Raw genomic sequence first — 20,588 nt, forward strand, 5'->3', positions numbered from 1 at the left:
TCAAATCTAAAAGACACGACCAAGGCTGATTTCAATTTCAAACGTGAATCCATTCATTCAATCAACAAGCTTGCTTGTCTAATCATCAAAAATTGTACCAGAACAGATGCAGCGTATGCATTCACAGACTTAAGTATGAGTTTCCACATGTAGTTCCTAATACAAATTAGAACTCAGCGGAGGAATACTCTTGATATGCTCTCTACTTTAAATGAGAGACTCCACACTCTTTGTAAGGTTACTCTTGAAATTGCTAATAGAATGTTTGTTTTGAGATCACTCCACTCTTCTATTATTTTGAGAGCACTAGAGGTTTCCAACATTTCCTCTAGCCACCTTCCACTAGTCTAGTTTCTAGTCTAGTCTCCTTTCACCACTCCAAATTTCATTGCTACAAGAGCCTTAAACCTTTTGTTTCCATTCCTAATTCCACTGCCTATGGAGTCTCAACCAGCCACTAAACCTTGGAGCTCCATCAAGAAATTGATGAGATAGACTTGAAGATCTCACTACGAGGATCACACAAGTGGTCTCTAATCTTCAAACAAATGATCACAAGGTTAGATGACTTAGAGAGAGAGCCTTAAACACTCCTTTCACCACTCCAAATTCCATTGTTACAAGAGCCTTAAACACTTGTTTCCATTCCCAATTTCGCTGCCTATGGAGTCTCAACCAGCCACCACAAGTTGACTTTTAGCTTTTCCTTTGTGTAATTTTTATAATCTTTGCATGTGTCTCTCTTTGAGGTCGCATGTACTCCTTTAGTTTTCTGATTGGTTCTTTGTTGATCAATGTTCGTGAGGATATGATCTGATCATCTCTTTGGTATTTTTATGTGTAGATATAGTACTTTGTGCCTTGGGGAAGGTTTTGGTGTTGCTAGAGCCATTTGAGCTTTTATTCATGTAAGGGAACCTAGTGTTAATCATGTGGTGTTAGTTTATCAAATTGATGTTTGTATGTTGTTTCTCTTTTGATTTAGGGATGGTGTTTGGTTGTGATTGATGAATTTGGTATAGCATGCATGATTTTTGCGATCTAGTGTGATTTGAATTGATAATTGTGATTTGAATTGATAATTGTGATTGATGAATACTTATGGATTGCTTTGGTTTGTATATTGATTCGTTTGGTACAAATTTTATATGGTGAAAATCGATTTTGACTCAAAGTAATAAAAGAGGAGTACCAAATTAATCCATTGGATAGGTCCAATTTTCCTAAATCACAGCACAAAATTTCTAGGTTTCAAAATACAATGTTGAGCCTCATAATGACACCACTAACCGTCAGCTTTTACAAGTTGATTGGCATTGAGCGTTGGTTAGGTGGGGCTAAGCATTGGAGACCTCTACAGGACTGAGAGCATTTTAGCTCCCTAGCGCTAAGTACTAACATGTTGGCGTTGAGCACCCGTTTTTACGTGGCAAATGATGTTGAACGTTCAGATGCCCTATTTTGCATGTTTTTCATTATTTGACTACTTTTTAGTGTTTTGTGGTTGATTTGAAGCATGTTTGTGGTTTTCATTATGATGAATTGATTAGAAGTTGTTGTAGTGAGCATGTACGATGAAGTTTGAAGGATTTCAAGAGAAATTCTTAGTGATGGTATTTTTAGTGTATGCCTTGATATAGGAGATGTCTAGAAGGAGGTACCCTGAACTCTAATAATCATTCACACTTAAATAGAGTACAATGATTTATGTGAAGTAGTAGGAGCTTAGTCTTTGGATTTGTTCTTTGTTCTTAGGCGTGAAAGGGATTAACCTTATGTGGTTTGGTGATAACCCCTTCTGGCTTTGTACTCTATGGAGTCTAGAAACCATTACAGGTGCACACCTCTAGTGAATCATATATTAAGGGCATGTATCAAGGTTTGAATTTAGTGTCAACTGCTATATGTGTATAATCATGTATTGTATTTAGATTGATGCTAAAGGAAATATTCTGTATAACTTTCTCTGTATGTTATCTTACCTTGTGTTTTTTGTGTTGTTGTTTGGTTTTCTTTTATTTTAGGTATAATTACTGATTTGGTACCCAAACTTTTTAGTTAAGTTCAATTTGGTACCCATACTTTTGGTTTGTTCAATTTAGTACCCCAATTATCTTAAGAGATTCCATTTGGTCTTCTCCGTTAAGTTGGAGTTAACACGATATCCGTACAGGACACGTATCAAGCCATGGAATTTTAAATTTTTTTTTTTTAAAATATTATTTTAAAAAAAATTCAAAAAATTTTAAAACTGCCACGTGTCAGTTTATCATCGTGTCACGTGGCAGCTTACAATCATGACATATGAAATGGTAAAATTGTTTTCAACCCCAATTTAAATTTTTGGTTCAATTTAGTACCCAATTTTTAAAAATGATTCAATTTCGTCCTTTCCAATTTGAGACCAAATTAGTAACTAAGTTTAATTATAACTTTTAAATATATGTTAAAATAATTGTTTTGAATTTATACATCAAATCACTACACCTAAATATTCAAATTATTTTATTTTTTACAAGTGTAAAAAATTTCATGTGTATAAAATTACAAAGGTTAAAATGTAAAAAATAAAATAATTTAAGTATTTAGGTGAAATGATTTGATGTATATATTAGAAAAAGTGATTGTAACATGTATATATAAGTTGTAATTAAGCTTATTTACTAATTTGATCTCAAATTGGAAAAGACGAAATTGGATCATTTTAAATTGAATCAAAAACTTAAATTGGTTACTAAATTGAAAACAACTATTACCACTGCCACGTGGCACAGTGATAAACTGACACGTGGCAGTTTTTAAATTTTTTGAAATTTTTTTTAAAAGAAATTTAAAAAAAATATTTAAAAAAAAATAAAAATAAAAATAAAAATTTCATGGTTTGACACTGTCCTGTACACGGTGTTAACCAAACCAAAAGTATGGGTACCAAATTGAACTTAACCAAAAAGTTGGATACTAAATCAGTAATTATACCTTTATTTTATTTCTTTTGCAATGATCACTTAATTGTGTGAGCATAGAAGAACATAAATGAGGATGCTCCTGTGATGGACAATAGTGAGACTGATAAATAGAATTATATTTGAATGAAGTTTTATAAATAATTTTTTTCTGACAAATTCTTAGAAATTTCTGGTCTAGTTGTATATATATTATATTTCTATGGTTATTTCTTTTTCGATAACTACATTAATATTTTATATAGTTTTAACTATTTGTTTTGTTTGATCAGAATATTTAATATTTTATTTAGTATTTTATATTATTAAATGAAATAATTCATTTTGTGCAGTATAATTTTTTTATAATAGGTTTTATAACGTAGTTCTTCATGCTTTTTTATACTATTACCTTTATTTTTATTTTTAATAATATTTTTCAATGCAATAACAAATGATAAGTGAACTTTGGAGTTTTAGTCTAAGTGATATGTCAAAAATTTATAATAATCTCTGACGTGAGTTTATTTAAGAAAACTTTCATATTTATTTTTTATTCCTGAAATTTTATAAACTGGAAGAATGTGTAACCATTTAAAATTCGATTGAGAAGAAAAAACAAAAGGAGGAAGAAAGGTAACATAAATCTAGCAAAAATTATTTCCTTCATAATTAAAAAAAAATTAAAATTTTAATGAAATGATTTTTTTAGTTTGTTGATGTATTTATATTTTTTAATAATTTGTTTCATAATTTAAAATTTTTTATGTTATTATCTTTTTAACTTTCTACTCTCTTTTTTTTTTCGTTTTCTTTTTTGTTTCATTTCCAAATATAGTACTATTGTAAAAAAGAAAAAGACTCTATACACATAATGTAACACTTTTATGCTACACCACACCCGTGCTCTTCATCTGAGTTTGCGTCCAGGGACCACCAAAGCAAAATAATGACAAGGACAGTCATATATGAAAATAATAGGTAACATTAATTGACAGCAACTTAGAGAAGGAAGAAAGTCATTCTGATAACAAAATGTTGTCAGTAAATTTATTCACTCATCTCCATTTTAGGTGTAACAGTTTACTATGATAACCAGACTCACAATTATTTCATCATTAAAAAGTAAATAAATTACAATGCTCTATTATAAGATATAAAATGATTTTTTTTTAATCAGCATAAATGGCTAAAAATAATTAAAAACTTAATTTAACAATTCATTTATTATAGCTGTGTGTGAAGTTCCCTAAATATATATAAGTGAATTGGCAACCTATTCATATTGAATGTTTCTATTCTAAATCCATTATATAGAAGTTCCATCTATGTTTCTCTACTCTTGTTTATTTTGTTTTTTTTTTATTTATTTTACCATTGGGAACTTCACACACTGGAATTCTTCTATTATCCCTATTCCATCTATTTTTTTATGCGTAGTCATGCTAGTTCTGATAAAAATATGTTGTCACTCGTCTCCATTTAGGTGTAACAGTTTACTATAATGAACAGACCCACAATTATTTCATCTTTAAAAAGTAAATAAATTATAATTAAGTATTATAAGATATTGAAAATAATTTTTTTAATAAATGGCTAAGCATAATTAAAAACTTAATTTAACAATTTATTTATTATAGTTTAGGAATAAATTGGAATAGTCAAAACATATACTTTCAAAATAAAAAGGTAAAGATACAGACAAGAGAAGCTGAAACTAAAGAAAATGGAGTTCCTCACGAGATTAAACAGATATAATCCAAAATCTACTCTTGGTTAAGTTGGGATTTGAGCCCCTTTGTTTGCAATGAATCCAGCCACAAACTTGAAATCCTAAACTTGAGGAATTCCAATGGTGCGGAATACAACATTGTACCATCAATAATAGAACTCCTTTGATATTCAAGAACCCAAGTGTTTGGGTCTAATCGCACTGCTGAATATTCGAGGAGATAAAATTATATAAATTAATTTTGTAAAATTTTTCTCTATTACTAAATTACAATTCACTCTTGATATAGAATAAATTATATAAATGATATACAGATCGCAGAAGTGCTGTAAAATTAAACCTATGCAAACTTGTTGAAATTATGTGTTTAAAAACAAATTCCAGACAAATAACATTCAGAATGAATGTAAGTGGAAGTTTATACCATTAAGATTAAAATAAGGATATCCAAAGTTAAATAATGTATTCAAATAATAAAAAAATTAAGTATTAATTGAGATAAAATATTAGTTAATTGCATCTATCCATCAAAATATAAAAAATCAATGTATTATTTTTCTATATTTTATAAATGTTTATGTAAAACAAATAATTTAATTATAATAATAATAATAATTAGTACATAAATTATTACATGCACACAATTATATATAAAAATATATATAATATTACTAAGTTGTACAAAACATGACTATAAAATCTAGTTGAAATTGGAAATTTTATTAACAAAATATATCTATATTAGAACAGAGACTTAGGTGCAATACTGTGCAATACAAAAGTATACTCACCTGAACATAAACAAATCAATACATGTGTAAGTTGTGAAATATAATGTCCCATCGTTCATCCATCGTGAACACATACAACATGTGGAAGAAAAATAAATTTTAATAAAAATATTTTATATTATTATCTTATATTTTAATTAGATTATATTGTATGTATATGAAATTCAATAATAAGTAAATTTTAAAGCATATACTACATGTTAAAATAAAGAGATTCAAGAAAAGGATATTTTATTTTTAAAGTTGTATAAGATTTTATAAATATGGTAAAAAAACACAAGAAAATGTGAGCCCCAATCAACTTTGTTTACGTTGTAATAAAGAACATTGTGTTATATCTTTGCTTTGGATGCGTTTTATCTAATCGATCTCTTCTCACAAACATGTGAAATTATCACATGAAGCATCGCAACTGAGATTGGTACATTGGGAAACACAAAAAGAACAATGAAGAGAAAACGACTTTTCTCATCGATTTGATGAAGTGAGGACCATGCATAGTTTTGCTAAATTGTTCGTTAGCGTTCTCAGCCGAGACATAAACATTTACAAGGGTCCACAGAAGAAGCACGAGACACCCTTAATTAAATTGTCCACACACATCGTCTTCATTTATTACAGAATGGACGTATTTGGTGGCATGCTGAGTGCCCCCTCCTCCCCTGCACAAATTTTTTGTCTCCATTTTCACTCTTCAAACAGCAAATTGGCACGTATGAATGAAGACCAGTCTCGAGACAAACATAGCCAGCTATCTATGATCTGTGAGATTCCTGTTACTAACCTGTTCATAATTGTTAGTTTGTTTCTTAAGTTAATTTATTTGTGAGTTCATCTCATTCTATGATTTTTGCTAATAGTTTGTTGGATATTAATTAAAAATAGATTTTTTTTTTCTTATTGAAAGTGGATAGTGAAAATCATGGAATATTGCATGTTATATTTCATAATAAAGAATATTTTGATTCCTTGTTGTGTTTTAAAAGCACTGACAGTTTCTATATAGTAATTGGTAAAACCAATTCCATTCATTCATACATGCTGAACAAAATCAAATCAAATTCTTTATAGGAATATATTTAAATAAAACGATATTATAATACTTTGGTTTCAGAGGTAGGTGAAAACTAGATTGAAAAGAGAGAAAACTTAGATATGATTCTTATGTGATTTTATTTTTCTAATATGTGTGACTACAAACATTTATACGTTAGTTTAATGATGTAGATGAATATATATATTTGTATTTGTGTACTTTGAATGTTTGGTGAACTTCAACTGAATGACAATGATTGGGGAAACATGTCTTAATCGACAGCCTTAATAAATGGAAGGCCTCATTGTAATTTGGATTTCTCTCATAGAGCCCAGCTAATGAAAAGTAAAATATATTATTTGAATGAAAACAAAAGGGAGATTGCGTGATATATTATTATAATCAACTCAGGAATGGAGTATATCAAATTATTATTTCGTACAATTAATCAAACAATTTCAAATAAAAGAAATTATTTTTTTTTTTAATGTTTTTCTCGTCTTCTCTTTGCCATAAAGAATCAAACTTGTTGTATTTATAGATTTTAATATTTGATGGTTCGTACATTGCACTGACCATAGACACTGTATTCCCATCAAAGGAACACAAAGACAGCTCTCAAATCAGAAGAAATCATGATGAAATTAAGTTGTATAGGGGATCGAATCTTGAAAATAACAGTGAAACTCAAGATTTGAGTCATCCTATGATCTAATACATGTTGGCAGACATGATTAACCTACATGACAATCCTGTTGTTGGCACAAGTCTCGACAATCCCACTATGAACACACTTAACACATGATCACTCTAAACCCACAATGGCACTGCTTGTGTTGTTAACATCCTGACCCTTGTGTAAGTTACTAGTACCTCTAGTACTTGTTTTGTTCCATTTTCAACGGAACTACATGAACCTTTAGCTGCAGCATATTTTGTCAGAACTCAAACTCTTGAAAGAAAGAGTTATAACATACTCTTTTGAATCAGTTTAAACCAAGAGTTGAATATCTTTCTAATTTTTAAAATATAGGATCATGTTTATTGATTTATTTAATATTAAAAACAAAAATCAATGTCCTATATCTACTTCACAATTTTTTCTCTCTTTCATATAGTTAGTTTATAGTATTGTATTATTTTCAATCTAATCAAGTAAAATATCTATCTAAAATTCACAATTAAGTTAAAAATATGTTATATAATATTATGGAGTTGTGGATTGAAGATATCATATGTTAAATCAATCATTAAAGTAGGAGAAACGTATGCACTATATATAGGTTCATAGAGATAGGATTTGTTAGGTAGCTGAGATGAAGCAAGAGTTGTTAGGTGGTTGGAGTAATGGAGAGAGATGGTCCAAAAGGAAGTGAAGGATCCAAATGCATTTTAAGCAGGAGCCAGAAAAAGCACTGTTTTTGTAGGTGCTTTTCCATGTTGATATTTCGATGCGCAAATTGCCAAGCCAACTGCTGAGAAATAATGACACTACATGACATGGGGCTAAAGCCCGACACACAATTTAATAGTATACTTTTTCTATTTTAAAATAAATAAAAGATATTGGGAGACATCAAATACTTTTTTAATGTCATGTAAGTTACGTAAGTTATATTTCTTTTTCATTGAGATTTGAAGCTGAGATTGAAATAAACCATGGATATATTATTCAATGAATTTATATAAATCAATATGGTTATGAAAAATTAATTGGAAAGTAACAAAACAGTTTTAGTTTATCTAATATTTAAATATTCATCTTTGTTAATCCTGTAAAGATATGTGAGGTCGTTATAATATTATAACTATGATAATTACTTATAATATTATATTTCTCTAATTTTTTATTTATATTTATATGATGAACTTAATTTTTACGATTTATTATAGTATAATAGCCAAAATTATTTATATTCATAGTTGACTATGTTATTACTTGTTTTTAAAATTATTTTATGTAAATAAAAGCTTAAATATTTGAGAATAAAAAAATATTCGTAAGAAGTTTTGTTTAGTAAAGAGTTTACTGATCAATAAGTAATAGTATGTGAAAAAGATAATTCAAATTTTTGAATTCATTCAACTAGATAATGATATCACATGATTGAAACCTTTAAAAACTCCAAACCAGTCATGAAACTTTTTTATTAACAAGACATCAAATTCGCTAAAAGAAGATTAACAAGATGACACTAGTGCACAAGAGATTTTTTATGTCAGGTCTTCGAGACATACTATGATGGTTATTTTAGCTTCATAGTTGTGGACGACATAGAAAATGTGTGTTTTCTATGATGTCGCAAAAGACCTGACATAGTAAGTTTCAACTTACTATGTCAAATGTACAAAGATCTATGATAGTAACTTACAATGACATGCATTGATAGGTCGGATATTGACTTACTATGACAAATATTGTGATACCATACATTGTAAGTTCAACTTAATATGATAGGTGGTGATAGACTTGACATAGTAAGTCCTCCTTCTCTATAACTGTAGTTACCCCTTCCTCTCCCCCTCTACCACTTGTCATAGATGAATCATACAATCCTCAACAACAATCACTAAATACTTCCCTTCCAAACTAAACTTAATGCTCCAAATAGATCCATTATGCCCTTGAATCTCTTGGCCTTACAAAGCCACGTCCTAATTGTCGTTGATGGCGGAGTTGGACCTCCGACTACCTTCTCCAACAAGGTGTCCCTCTCATCGTTGCTTCGTCAATCCCTGTTCTCAGCGGTGAAGCTCATTCAACCATTTCCCTTCTTTCTTTTTAACTTTGGAGCCATTTGCATTGGAATCGGCGTTGACCTCTTCAACATTTTGCCTCCACATTAGCTCTTGAACGATGAGAGGGTGCCCCACCATGATCTCGAACACCTCCTGTAGATTCTCCCAATCGTTTACCCCCTAAGAATAACTATAAACCCTAAGAAAATAAAGCGAGTTTGAATATAAAATTTTAGGATTCAATAACTTACCTCTTCACGAGAATGCAATAATGAAGGAGGACAACCACAATAGAAGTTGCAAGAATGTAAGATGTGATAATGGAGTTGGCAAGAATGCAAGTTGAGAGAGGAAGCTTAAGTTGTGAACTGCTTGAGAGATAACGTGAAAAGGATAAGTGAAAGGCTTGAAAGAAATTACGAGTAAGGATTCAAACATATTATGATGGGTATCAAATTAATATACATGGTAAACATATACTATGGCAGGTCACTCAATAACTTACGTAATAAGATTTTCCTTTACATACAATTGTGCCACCACACCCACTTATTATGATCGATCTAGTTACACCAGTCATAATAAGTTCAATCACTATTACAAAATTATCATTGGTCAACTTATTATGATAGGTAAACCTACACCTGTTATAATAAGTTTAACATTTTATCACATAATTGTACTGATCAACTTATCATTACAGGTGAATTACACCTAACATAATAATTCATCATTAATTTGTATTTTTCCATTGATGTGATGATATCACATAATGAAATCTTTGCAAACTCCAAACTTGTCGGGTAATGTTTTACAAATTTGTTAAAAGAACAATTATTTATGTACATAAAACAAAATAAAGATTACTTCTAAGAGAAGAAAATGTTACTTGTTGTGGGGTTGTGAATGCATGGTTCTCGGCATAGCGAGCATTGAAAAAAGTTTCAACTTCAAGTTTTATATTTTTCTTATTCAATTTATGCACTTCAAATATTTTGGAGTAGTTAATTTTCATGCTCTCTGTAGTTTCTTTGTATTTTAATTTAAATTTATTCTTATCTTTTATCTTTTACACCTTTATTTTTGGTTGAATCGATCATCTATTCTTGTTTCAGTTTCATTTTGGAAAATATTTTAAAATCTATAAACCTAAGGTTGAAAAATTAAGGGATTCCATATTAAGCATAATATTTGGTGTTTTTCTCATTCTTTGTGAGTGTTTGATAAAACAGAAGTGAGACTTGAAGAGAAATATTTTATTGAAAGTATGAGAATGAAGTTGTTTTATAAAAGTGACATATGCTTGAATATAAAGGAAAAATACAAGCAACAAAAAATCATAACAGAAAACCTAATAGAAAAATAGAAGTAGAAGTTTTTGAAGGTAGTGGGATGAAGAGACTTGGTAACGTTCTTTTTGATTGATAAACTTGAGAACTTGGACAAACATGAGAACATGGAGAAACTAGAGAAACTTGAGAAATCAAAAAAATTGAGAATTTGGGATGTTTTTTCTTTTTTTAACTACTCCAATCATCTAAAAGGTATTGTTTCGAAGGTTGTCCCATACATTGAAATTTTAATGGTTATTAAGTCCCAATTATCTCTTTATTTTATCATCAACCACTTTGTATACTAACAAATTCGTTGGAAATGTTAAGAAAATGTGTTTACCTTTCTTGTGTTAATGTTAGGATTGTAGTTAGTTTATTCATATCAATCTTCTATTCAAAGCTCTTTAGTATTTACTAGTAGATGTTCAAATTGTCTACACGAATGCAAATTGCTGTAGAGGTGACTTGATTTATCAACTATACTACTTCAGTTGGTACACTTTCCAAGATGTTAATGAGTTTTATGGTGTCATTGTCAAAGATTTATCCCTAGTTTAACCAATTTGTTCAACATTTACTAGATTAGACTTTATTTTTTCTATTATTTTCTTAATTAATTGTATTTCCCATTGCATCTTGTAAATAACTTTGTTTTTGTTTGACTTGATTTTTCTAATGTTTTATTATTTTTGGAGAGGTTCCAACTAATAAACTATATTCAATCTTGAAAGTGGAAGAACAACTCAAAAGAACAATAATAGAAGAAGGAATCAAAGTAAGGAGGGTAGTGAAGCTAGTGAAGAACATAACAATTTCTCACTCTATACGAATTTTCTTTTCTCTTTTAGTGTTTTCACCCATAATATGAGGTCTTTGAGACTTTATAATTTTCTTGCCACTATGAGGAGTTTTTTTATTTCTCATATGGAGGTGTGGCTTTTAGAATATAACAATATACTTCTTAGGCTATTTGTAACTTGAATAGTATCATTGGGTTCTAAGACTTATACCAACATTCCATCACACTGAACCTAATAAGTTGAGATTATTTGAGATTTATGAAATTAAGGTGTGACCACTTTCACCTATAATAAGTATCTAACATTACCATTTTGCCTTTTATTATTTAATATGAATATGTTTTTCTCTTTTTAGGTTTTTTTTTTGTTTCTACTCAATTTCAATTTATACTTACTCTAGTGAGCTTTCTTTCAACATTTGTAGTGTTTTTTCGTCATTGATGTCTTTTTGGGAAACTTTTTTCTTTTCTTCTGCACATGAACTTCTCTTTCTCCACAAGTATCATTATTCCTTCATTATCTTTGTTTTACTTTTAAAGATATAAGAAATGCTTTTAATGAAATTTTTGAAAATTGTTTCTCTTAGGTAGTTGAGGGATGATAATAAGGGGAGATTGGAGAAACTATTGCTTTTGTTGAAATTGTGACAATAATTATGGATTGCTACAACTATAAGATTGTAAACAATGACATTATCTTTGAATTTCTTTTATTTAAGTTGTGTGTTGAATTAGAAAGTCCTTATGGATACATTATGCGAAGGAACAATTTGTTAAGTGCAGACGATACAAAGCATTAAGACTAATGCTCCAAGTAGTTTTCGTAAGTTCGTGCGATACAAAACATCCTTTAGATGAATGATCTTTAAAATGATTTTGATGATAACAAGCATTATATGATAATGAAGTTATGTATACTTATTCATCTAACATGTTTAGTCTTGAAAACGAAAGCCATCAAATTGATTAATTATTGAATCAATCGTATAAATCCTCCTCAAACATAGGAAAGAAATCATTTGTGGGAAAATGTTTTTACTTTGATATATTTCTTATCTTTGATTATCTAATGTGTGCTTTCAAAGTAACCATATGATTCAATATGCATTGATTAAGAGATCTAAAGACTCATTAGACGAAACAAGATCATATGATACAAAGTGAAATTCATCAGTGATATACATATAAACTGATAAGACAAACAAGTACTTACACAATGATATGATTCATCGAAAATTTATCAAACTATATAGGTTTGATTGTATCCAACTCTACAAAAATAAACTAATCAGACAATACATCAAATACATTCATTAAGTCCTCATTTGAAGCACTTTTTTAAACTTCTAAATTGATTTTTTATCCTTATCAATTGTGCTTTTTTTTATATTTATTTGATTAAATTGACAACATATAATGATTAAAATATTTCTAGATAACTAAATCTAAATCAAAGGATTTCGTAAAACATATTATATCTTGAATTTAAATTTATTTAAATGTCAATGGTCATTTTGTCTATATTTACAAATATTTTATCTACTATAATATATGACTAACATTACCTGACCTATCCTGATCATATCAACATTTTATATCTAAATTAATTGTTTATAATATCTCACATAATTTGTTATGAAAAGTTTCTATAAGTAGTGAATTTATGGATGTTGGAAAGATAATATTTTATATACGTAGTAATAAAAGAAATGATAGACATAAATTTATAAAATTAAAAATTAAACTTCACTTAAAAATATGCCGTAAGTCATAATATATAACAAAAGTAAGCCATATATAAAATAAGTATCTAATACATAATAACAAATAAAATTCATTAGTAACTACAAATCACTTCAATAGCCAAAACAACAAATAAACATGTTTTTTTTCTTAATCAACTGACTAATCCTTTTGCTCGCTAATTTTCTTAGTTTTTCCAATTCATGCTAGTGTGACCAATTTTATTCCAATTTGGAAAAGATTTAAGTTTTCAGAATATTTTTTATTTGGACATGATGCCTATAACTAATTGAATTGTCTGATTAAATTTTAGTCTGAATAATATAATTCTTAGGATTCCTTCTCCATTTTATATTTTCATTCTCTCTTTGCACTTTTTAGCACAACCTTTTAACCTCGTAAAAGAAGGAATGTGATATTGCTTTGCACTCCAATGATAATTAATATTATATTGTGAAATTAATATTATATTATACTACTTTTGACTAATTACTTAATTACACAAGCACAAGTGAAAATTTATTGATAGGCTGTGTAGAACATTATCTTATAGCACATTTTTATTCTCATTTGAATAACGTGACAAAATTTGAAAAAAAAAAAAAAAACTGGTTAGGATAAGTGTTTATTATACAATTTTACTTTGTAAGATGTAACTTAATTAACATACATGTGTTTTATTACATAGAGTTATGAGTTCGTACTAAGTAATGGAGAAAGGTAAGCACTTGAAAGAGGTAAAACAAAATACATGAGTGTTGTGAAATGCAAGTGTGTTCTTATCATTTGATTTTCTTTGTTTTGATTTTTTTAGGGTTAATATTTTTTTTTTCAAGTTGGTTAATATTGTATTTATATATAGCTCCATAGGAAACGATAGATGTGGTGTATTTTTTCATTTGAGGAAAATCATTCAAACACACATATTCATTTGAAGTACACTTTCTTTTCTATAAATAGTTTTGTAAACTATTTGTAGTGCCACATGTTTTAATTCATTCAAACAGTAGATGTGGAACCATTCGAATCTTAGTTAATGATTTGAAAATGAAGTTGATTAATGCATAGATGTGTAGATATTCATATATAAATTTTGTATTAAGTGAAAGTAGTTTTCTATTAATTAGTCCCATCAAGTTGATTGTGCATGTGATTACATAAATGGTGCAAATGTATATGGCAAGTATTTTAAATTTTATAAAAGGTTTCTCAAAGTGTTATGTGATCTATTATTATCTTTTTCTTTTATAACACCATATTATACATCACTGTGTATTTTATCAACTCAATTATATTAACACTCTAAAGAAAATTTATCATTATATGAAAAATATTATCGAAAGATAAAAATAAAAATAAAGAAGGAAATTTATGTTTCAATATAATATACAATGAAATTTGGTTGACAAGTTTATTAAGGTCAGAAAAGTTGTTTATTTTAATACATTACTTTTAAAATAAAAATACACTTTCAAGATTAGTTATGGCTTTCTTTAATATTAAAGAATCGATGGTTTATTAAAAATTATAAGATAAAATTTAGATTTACTCGTATATTATTAATTTGTCTTATTTATAATTAATGTAAAATCTTGAACATTTTGAAATGATGAAATAATAGGGAAGAAGATAAGTTGAATAAATAAGTATATAATAAACTTTGAATAATTATGATATGGTCTTAATGGCATGATGTTTATCCATTAAGTTAGCTAAGGAGATGGATTTCCCTTAGCAGCTAGCATTGTGGTTGAGGAAGAGTGGGGCAGGGTCTTGGAGAGTGTCTTTCAAACTGACTTGGCAGAGGGCTCACCTTTGCTTTCAAGTGCTTTTTTCGGAATGAATGGGTACGGCTTGAAAGTGATATTAAAAAAGAGTGCAATCTGGATCCCTGTAAATTCGATTGGTTTGGTTTGAAAGGACAACAAAAAAGATAATACTATTAAGAAGGGAGGCTACACATCATGACTGAAGCTTTTGTCCTTTTGCAATCTAATGTATCTTCTTCCTGGCGTTAACTATGAGAGTATAAGAGTGACACCCAACTCTCTTTCTCTGTGTAATGCTACCAATCTATCCACTCAGTTTAGTAAATACTTTCTAAATATTTCGGACCTTTCTTCAAATTGGAATGCCCAAATTCTAAGACGTAAGGTATGTTGCAGTGACCTAAATATACTATTATCATTATTCTATCATTATATCTCCTTCTCAACCACTTTTATTTGTTTCCTTCTTCTACAATAGTAATCCATCTAGGTCTTCTTTTCGAAAAAAAAAATGTCTGTTGTAATGTTCCTTTTGTTCATTCTTCTTACTAATTTTTTTTTTTTACTAGAATCTCTTTCTTTTAAATTAAGTTAAAACTGATCAGTGAAAAATTCATTTAATATAGTCGTGTTACAAAGTTTGTGATTTGTTTTTTAAGGTATCCTTAACCTCTAGTAAAATCATATTTCATTATTCTTATTTTTTATATACTTTCATATAAATGTTTGCTTTCTTTGTTTCTTAACTTTCATTTCTCTTTGTTTTTGTTTTTTATTTTTTTATCGTCTTCATTTTTCTTTGTACTTTTTATTTTATCATGACGGAAAGCAAAATTACAAAGAAAAGAAGGTCAAATGTTGGATGGCCGCCTGCCCGCATTGTTGGTCTCTATAATTGTTTTACTATGCATTCACCCACTTAATAATTTAGAATCATTATTATGTGGAAATTGAACAAATCATATTTTATTTTAATAAATTCAACTTTTATGTATTCGTATTCATTTAATAGTAACATATATAAATTAAATTGAATTAATTGTGTGAATATGTAATCAAATACAGCAGGAAATCCTTTTCTCTCTTATTATAACATTAAGGAGGTGTTGTATGAGATTTTTTTTTTTTAATTTTAAAGCAATCTAAGTTGATAAGGTAAAATTGATCAATTTAGAATAAATGTTTTAGAATATTTTTCTAAAAAAGTAGTATTCTTAGAGTTATTCTAAAGGATATATTTTTAGTCTCTACACTTAAACATAAAATTGGAATTATATCAGACATTCGCTTAAGTTTGCACTTATTTAAGTTTACATCTTGCCTAAATTTGTATTTGGAAAGAGAAAATTCTCGAATAAATAATTTTTGGACTTTATTTTCAGAAAAAAAAAATCACATAAAGTTATTTGACGACTATTTTCAATCCGTTCACGTGTAATTGTCGATTGACTATTTTGTAAAACGTGATGAAGGGTGAAGAACGCACCTTGAGCTTGATTTGACTAATTCGATGATAAATAAAGGAAATATTTTCACTTGCTCGCATTGACATCAAGGTTGATAGGTTGATAACACTTTCTAATTATTTGAAAGACAACAATGCATCGGTCAACTTTAACTCGTTCAGACCAGTCTCAAATTTATCATCAGATTCAATAGCAGGCTCTTGTAAGGCGACCTCATTCATTGTTTGCTCGATCCCTTCTAGGATTTCTTATATGACTCATTGCTGATAATATTTACAATCTCTTTTTTATTAAAAATAGTTTTTAGTAAACATTTTTATTTTTTAAAAATGTATTTCAATTTAAGAAATTAATTATTATTTTAGAATTAGGAAATGAAAATTGAGATATAGTAAATACTCTATATTTTTATATTCTGTTACGTTTTGTTTTATATATATATATATATATATATATATATATATATATATATATATATATATATATATATATATATATATATATATATATATATAGAGAGAGAGAGAGAGAGAGAAGAGAGAGAGAGAGAGTATGAATAAAATAAAATAGTTTTTTCTTATAACATATTTCTTATATTTATCATATATCTCATATCTCTCTTATTTTCGTAATACCTAAAAATTTCCAAAATCCATAATATTTCATATAGTAATTATATGAACTTTTATATTACATATTGTAATTATATGACTCTTAAAATTTTGTAACTCTTAAAATTTCGTAAGTCCGCATTCCATTTAAATTTGCATCAAATTCTCCTACAATTTTAAGTGAATGCTTATTGTAGTCCATATCCCAAACCTTGATGCAATTTCATCCTCAAATTTTAAAAATGAATCAATATTTAAGCTAATAACATTAATTTTGTTGAACTTGTTAAACGATATTCTAAGGTGACATTTAAGCTAGAACGTGCCAAAATGATGTAAACAAGTCAAACTCCATCCTAAGTTGTATTTGACACATAAAAGTATTTAACTCAATTGGATTAAAAGGACCGTATATGTTCTCTCGAGACCGAATATACCCTACAAAGACTTTCATGGATAACTCTTCCCACGTACTTCAACCTTCAAGCTGAGATATCCTAGGTCTTCGTCTCCTCAAGACCAAAAAGGAATGTGTCTCTCCATAAGACATTTTCACGCTCAAGTTAGCCAAGTGTCACATGGTAATAAATGCTTAAATAATGAATATAATTAATTTACTATGCTATTTATAGTGTGTTTATGAGTTTTTACCTAAATGAATATGATACAAGTACTTAATTATCTTGATTAGCTTTCTTAATACTCTCCTATTGAGTTTTAGCCATTTATCTTAACTTAATCACCATCATTCTTGTTGTTGTCCTAATCAACATCTTATCATGCTATCCCAAGTACATTTAAGCTTGATCATCTCGGATCAAGTGAATAAGATGTTCTCGAATGTGTATAATATAATATTTATTTATTTTTAAAGTTTTAAAATAAAATATATAAAAATTTAATATGAATTTAGGATTAAAAACGTATTTAACCTATTTTTAAATAAATTTTAAGGAAACGAGAATCTTAATACTTTGTATATATAAATAGATTTTTCATTCTCAAATATTCAAGAGATATGAACTATATTTTATGACATTTTTTACGACATATTTATGACATCTCAGGAAAAAAGAAAACATGATTTCTGAGTATGAACATATACATCACTTATCGCAATAAATTTAGTAAAGATTATTTCATGATTGTCTTCCGAATGTATCTCCCTTGATGAAAGACGAGATTTAGATGTTGAGAAGTTATTGTGAATATTATATAGCGATTATGAAGAAATACATTTAATAATATACTTTTTAAAGACGAAAAAAACTCAAAGAAATAAAATGTCATAAAAATAGTTTATTTTTTTGTTAAAGATTTTCATCTTATTTTGAAGCTTAAACTTGCAGTCACTGATACTACTTATTTTAATTTTTCTGATTTTTTAAGTAGTATAGTATATTTATTGTACTTAAACATAAAGTCTTAGGAAATTGAAAATTCTATAGTTTATGCATACAGTGTACTTTCAGCAGGAATAGTACAACAGCGCATAAGTAACCCAGGAAAGGGTATAATCTATATTATGAGGCACCCATAGTTGAGAATTTTCCCATTTCACCCTTGACCCCTTCCGTTTTTACATGACAGTGCAGGCATTTGGGTTCTCATCGCTGAATATCTGGGGAGGGTAGGCATGGAAATATGCAGGGTATGCTGGTTGTACAGGGTGTGCAGGATATGCATACACCTCCATGCCATACCTTGGTGGGTTATAGAAGTATTCATTAATCTTCACCTCTGGAACAACCTTGTTGCTCTCTTCACTAGATGTTGCAGCTGCTGCTACTACTGCTGTTTCCTCTGCCTTCGTCTCACCCTTTGCTTCTTCCTCTTTCTTTTCCTTGTTTTCTTCTCCTTCACCACTCTTCTTCTTCTCTTTCTCAACCTCCTCCTTTTTCTCCTCTTTTGCTTCCTCCACCTTCTCCTCTTTCTTTTCTGCCTCCGGCTTCACGATCACTGCGTGCTTCCCAGTTCTCTTGTACACGTACTCAACCAACTTCTCTGGATCGTACACGCCCTTCACACTCACCACTGACTTCTTCAGATCGGGTTCAGCTGATTCCACCCCTGCACAATTTTAATGGTAGTAATAAAAAAACTCACTTGAACTCAAATTAAATGATGGGGCTCGCTATTCACCAATTGCAATGAATATTAAATGGGATTATAAAGGCACGGAATTTTACCACAACTGCATCACTTCAACCTAAATCTGACGACTTTAATATTTTAATTAATTCGATTTAAAGTTCCGGGGTAGTGGAATTAATGAAACGAGAATAATGAAACAATAATAAAAATAATAAGAATAATTCCTTTCACATGGGTGATTCAGATTCAAACAGTGAAAGTACTTTTCTGCTAAATCCAATAGCCCTCGTGCTGATGGGTTGTAGCATAGGAAAAATTAAATCAGACATACCCTTCATTCTCTGGATGCGTCTCTTGATTTCCAGTGAACAAGCCTCGCAATGCATGTGAACTTTCAGAACCGTCACAATCGGTGGCTGCGCCGAAGGAAAAGATAAACACCGGTATAATTATAAGGTAAAACAGATAGCGAGCAGTAGCGAGTGCAGAATGAAGCAAACCTCTTGTACTTTCTCTTCGAGCTTGGGCTTTGGTTTTTCTTCTTCCGGGACCTTCTCCTCTGGAGGTTTCGGGATCGGAGAGAGAAGCTCCACCTTTCTGTGACTCTTCCTCTGTATTCTCTCCAAAACCTTCAGAGGATCCGCTTTCTCTCCCTTGATAACCACCTTGTGAGATTTGCAGTCGGTGAGCACTTCTTCGACACCTAAACTCAAACACACACGAGTGGGTTCAGATATGATGCCACGAATCAAAAGGGGGTGTTGTGTGAAAAAAAGTGGGACCCACCTGGGAATCCTTTGAGGGAGCGATGAACCTTCCGAGCGCAACCCTCGCAATGCATGAACACTTTGAGCACAATCTCGGGCGGTGGCGGTGGCGGTGGAGGAGTCGCTTCTGGTTTTTTCTCCCCTGCTGGTTTTTCCGCTGTTTCTTCCTTCTTCTCCTCTTGTTTCTTCTCGGCTTCTTCTGGCTTCTTCTCCTCCACCTTGGGTTCCTCCGGTTTCTTTCCCTCCTACAGCACAAAAGAAGCAGAAAATCAGAACAGGAACAAAAATAATAATAGAGGTTAGTAGTTTCATGTGTGTAAAACACATAAGAGTGAATAGAAAAAGAAAGGTAGAGAAGGGTTACTAAGACCTCCCCCATTGGTGTTACTGTCACAGTCAGTGGGCTGAAACTACCGGAAGAGGGTGGTGTCTGGCGCTGGGATAAGCTTAGGGGAGGTGCTACTTTTTGCTGCCCCCTTTGTTTCTTTCACCCTTTTTCCTCACTCCTCTCTTTCTTTTCTGTACTACCACCTCTAAACTACTTATATATATAACATACATTATACTCTATTTCTCTCTCTCCTTTAATTTTATTATTTAATTTCTTAAACGCCCATTTTAATTATTTATGACAACCATTTATTAAAATTGGAAGTTTTCATAGTACCAATTACAATTGCAATTCATAATGTTTTAAATATAAGTTTAATATGTGTCCAAAAACATTAAAGTTGAGTATTAAAAATATTTATACCATTTAATTTA

At 29.5% G+C, this 20,588-nt stretch overlaps 1 protein-coding gene across 1 annotated transcript; it reads right to left on the reverse strand.

The window, feature by feature from the left end:
- Window positions 1-18,387: 18,387 nt before the first annotated feature.
- LOC114196190 (heavy metal-associated isoprenylated plant protein 7-like) lies at window positions 18,388-20,344 on the reverse strand. The gene is made up of 5 exons (XM_028086753.2): window positions 20,194-20,344; window positions 19,843-20,068; window positions 19,557-19,759; window positions 19,388-19,472; window positions 18,388-19,032 (listed from the first exon to the last, which is right to left on the reverse strand). Exons 1-5 carry the CDS (start codon window positions 20,200-20,202, stop codon window positions 18,542-18,544), a joined length of 1,014 nt encoding a protein of 337 aa, XP_027942554.1. The 5' UTR covers window positions 20,203-20,344; the 3' UTR covers window positions 18,388-18,541.
- Window positions 20,345-20,588: the final 244 nt, after the last annotated feature.

This window comes from Vigna unguiculata, chromosome 9 (assembly GCF_037176805.1).
Source record: "Vigna unguiculata cultivar grain cowpea cultivar isolate G323 ecotype 2 chromosome 9, ASM3717680v1, whole genome shotgun sequence".
Taxonomy (NCBI): Eukaryota; Viridiplantae; Streptophyta; class Magnoliopsida; order Fabales; family Fabaceae; genus Vigna; species Vigna unguiculata.

Excerpts from the sequence above, each read along its gene's own strand:
- LOC114196190 (XM_028086753.2), bottom strand. Across the intron at positions 19,760-19,842 it reads CTCCCTCAAAGGATTCCCAG|GTGTCGAAGAAGTGCTCACC; the intron begins GTGGGTCCCACT and ends GTTTGAGTTTAG. Across the intron at positions 19,473-19,556 it reads TCGAAGAGAAAGTACAAGAG|CCACCGATTGTGACGGTTCT; the intron begins GTTTGCTTCATT and ends CCTTCGGCGCAG.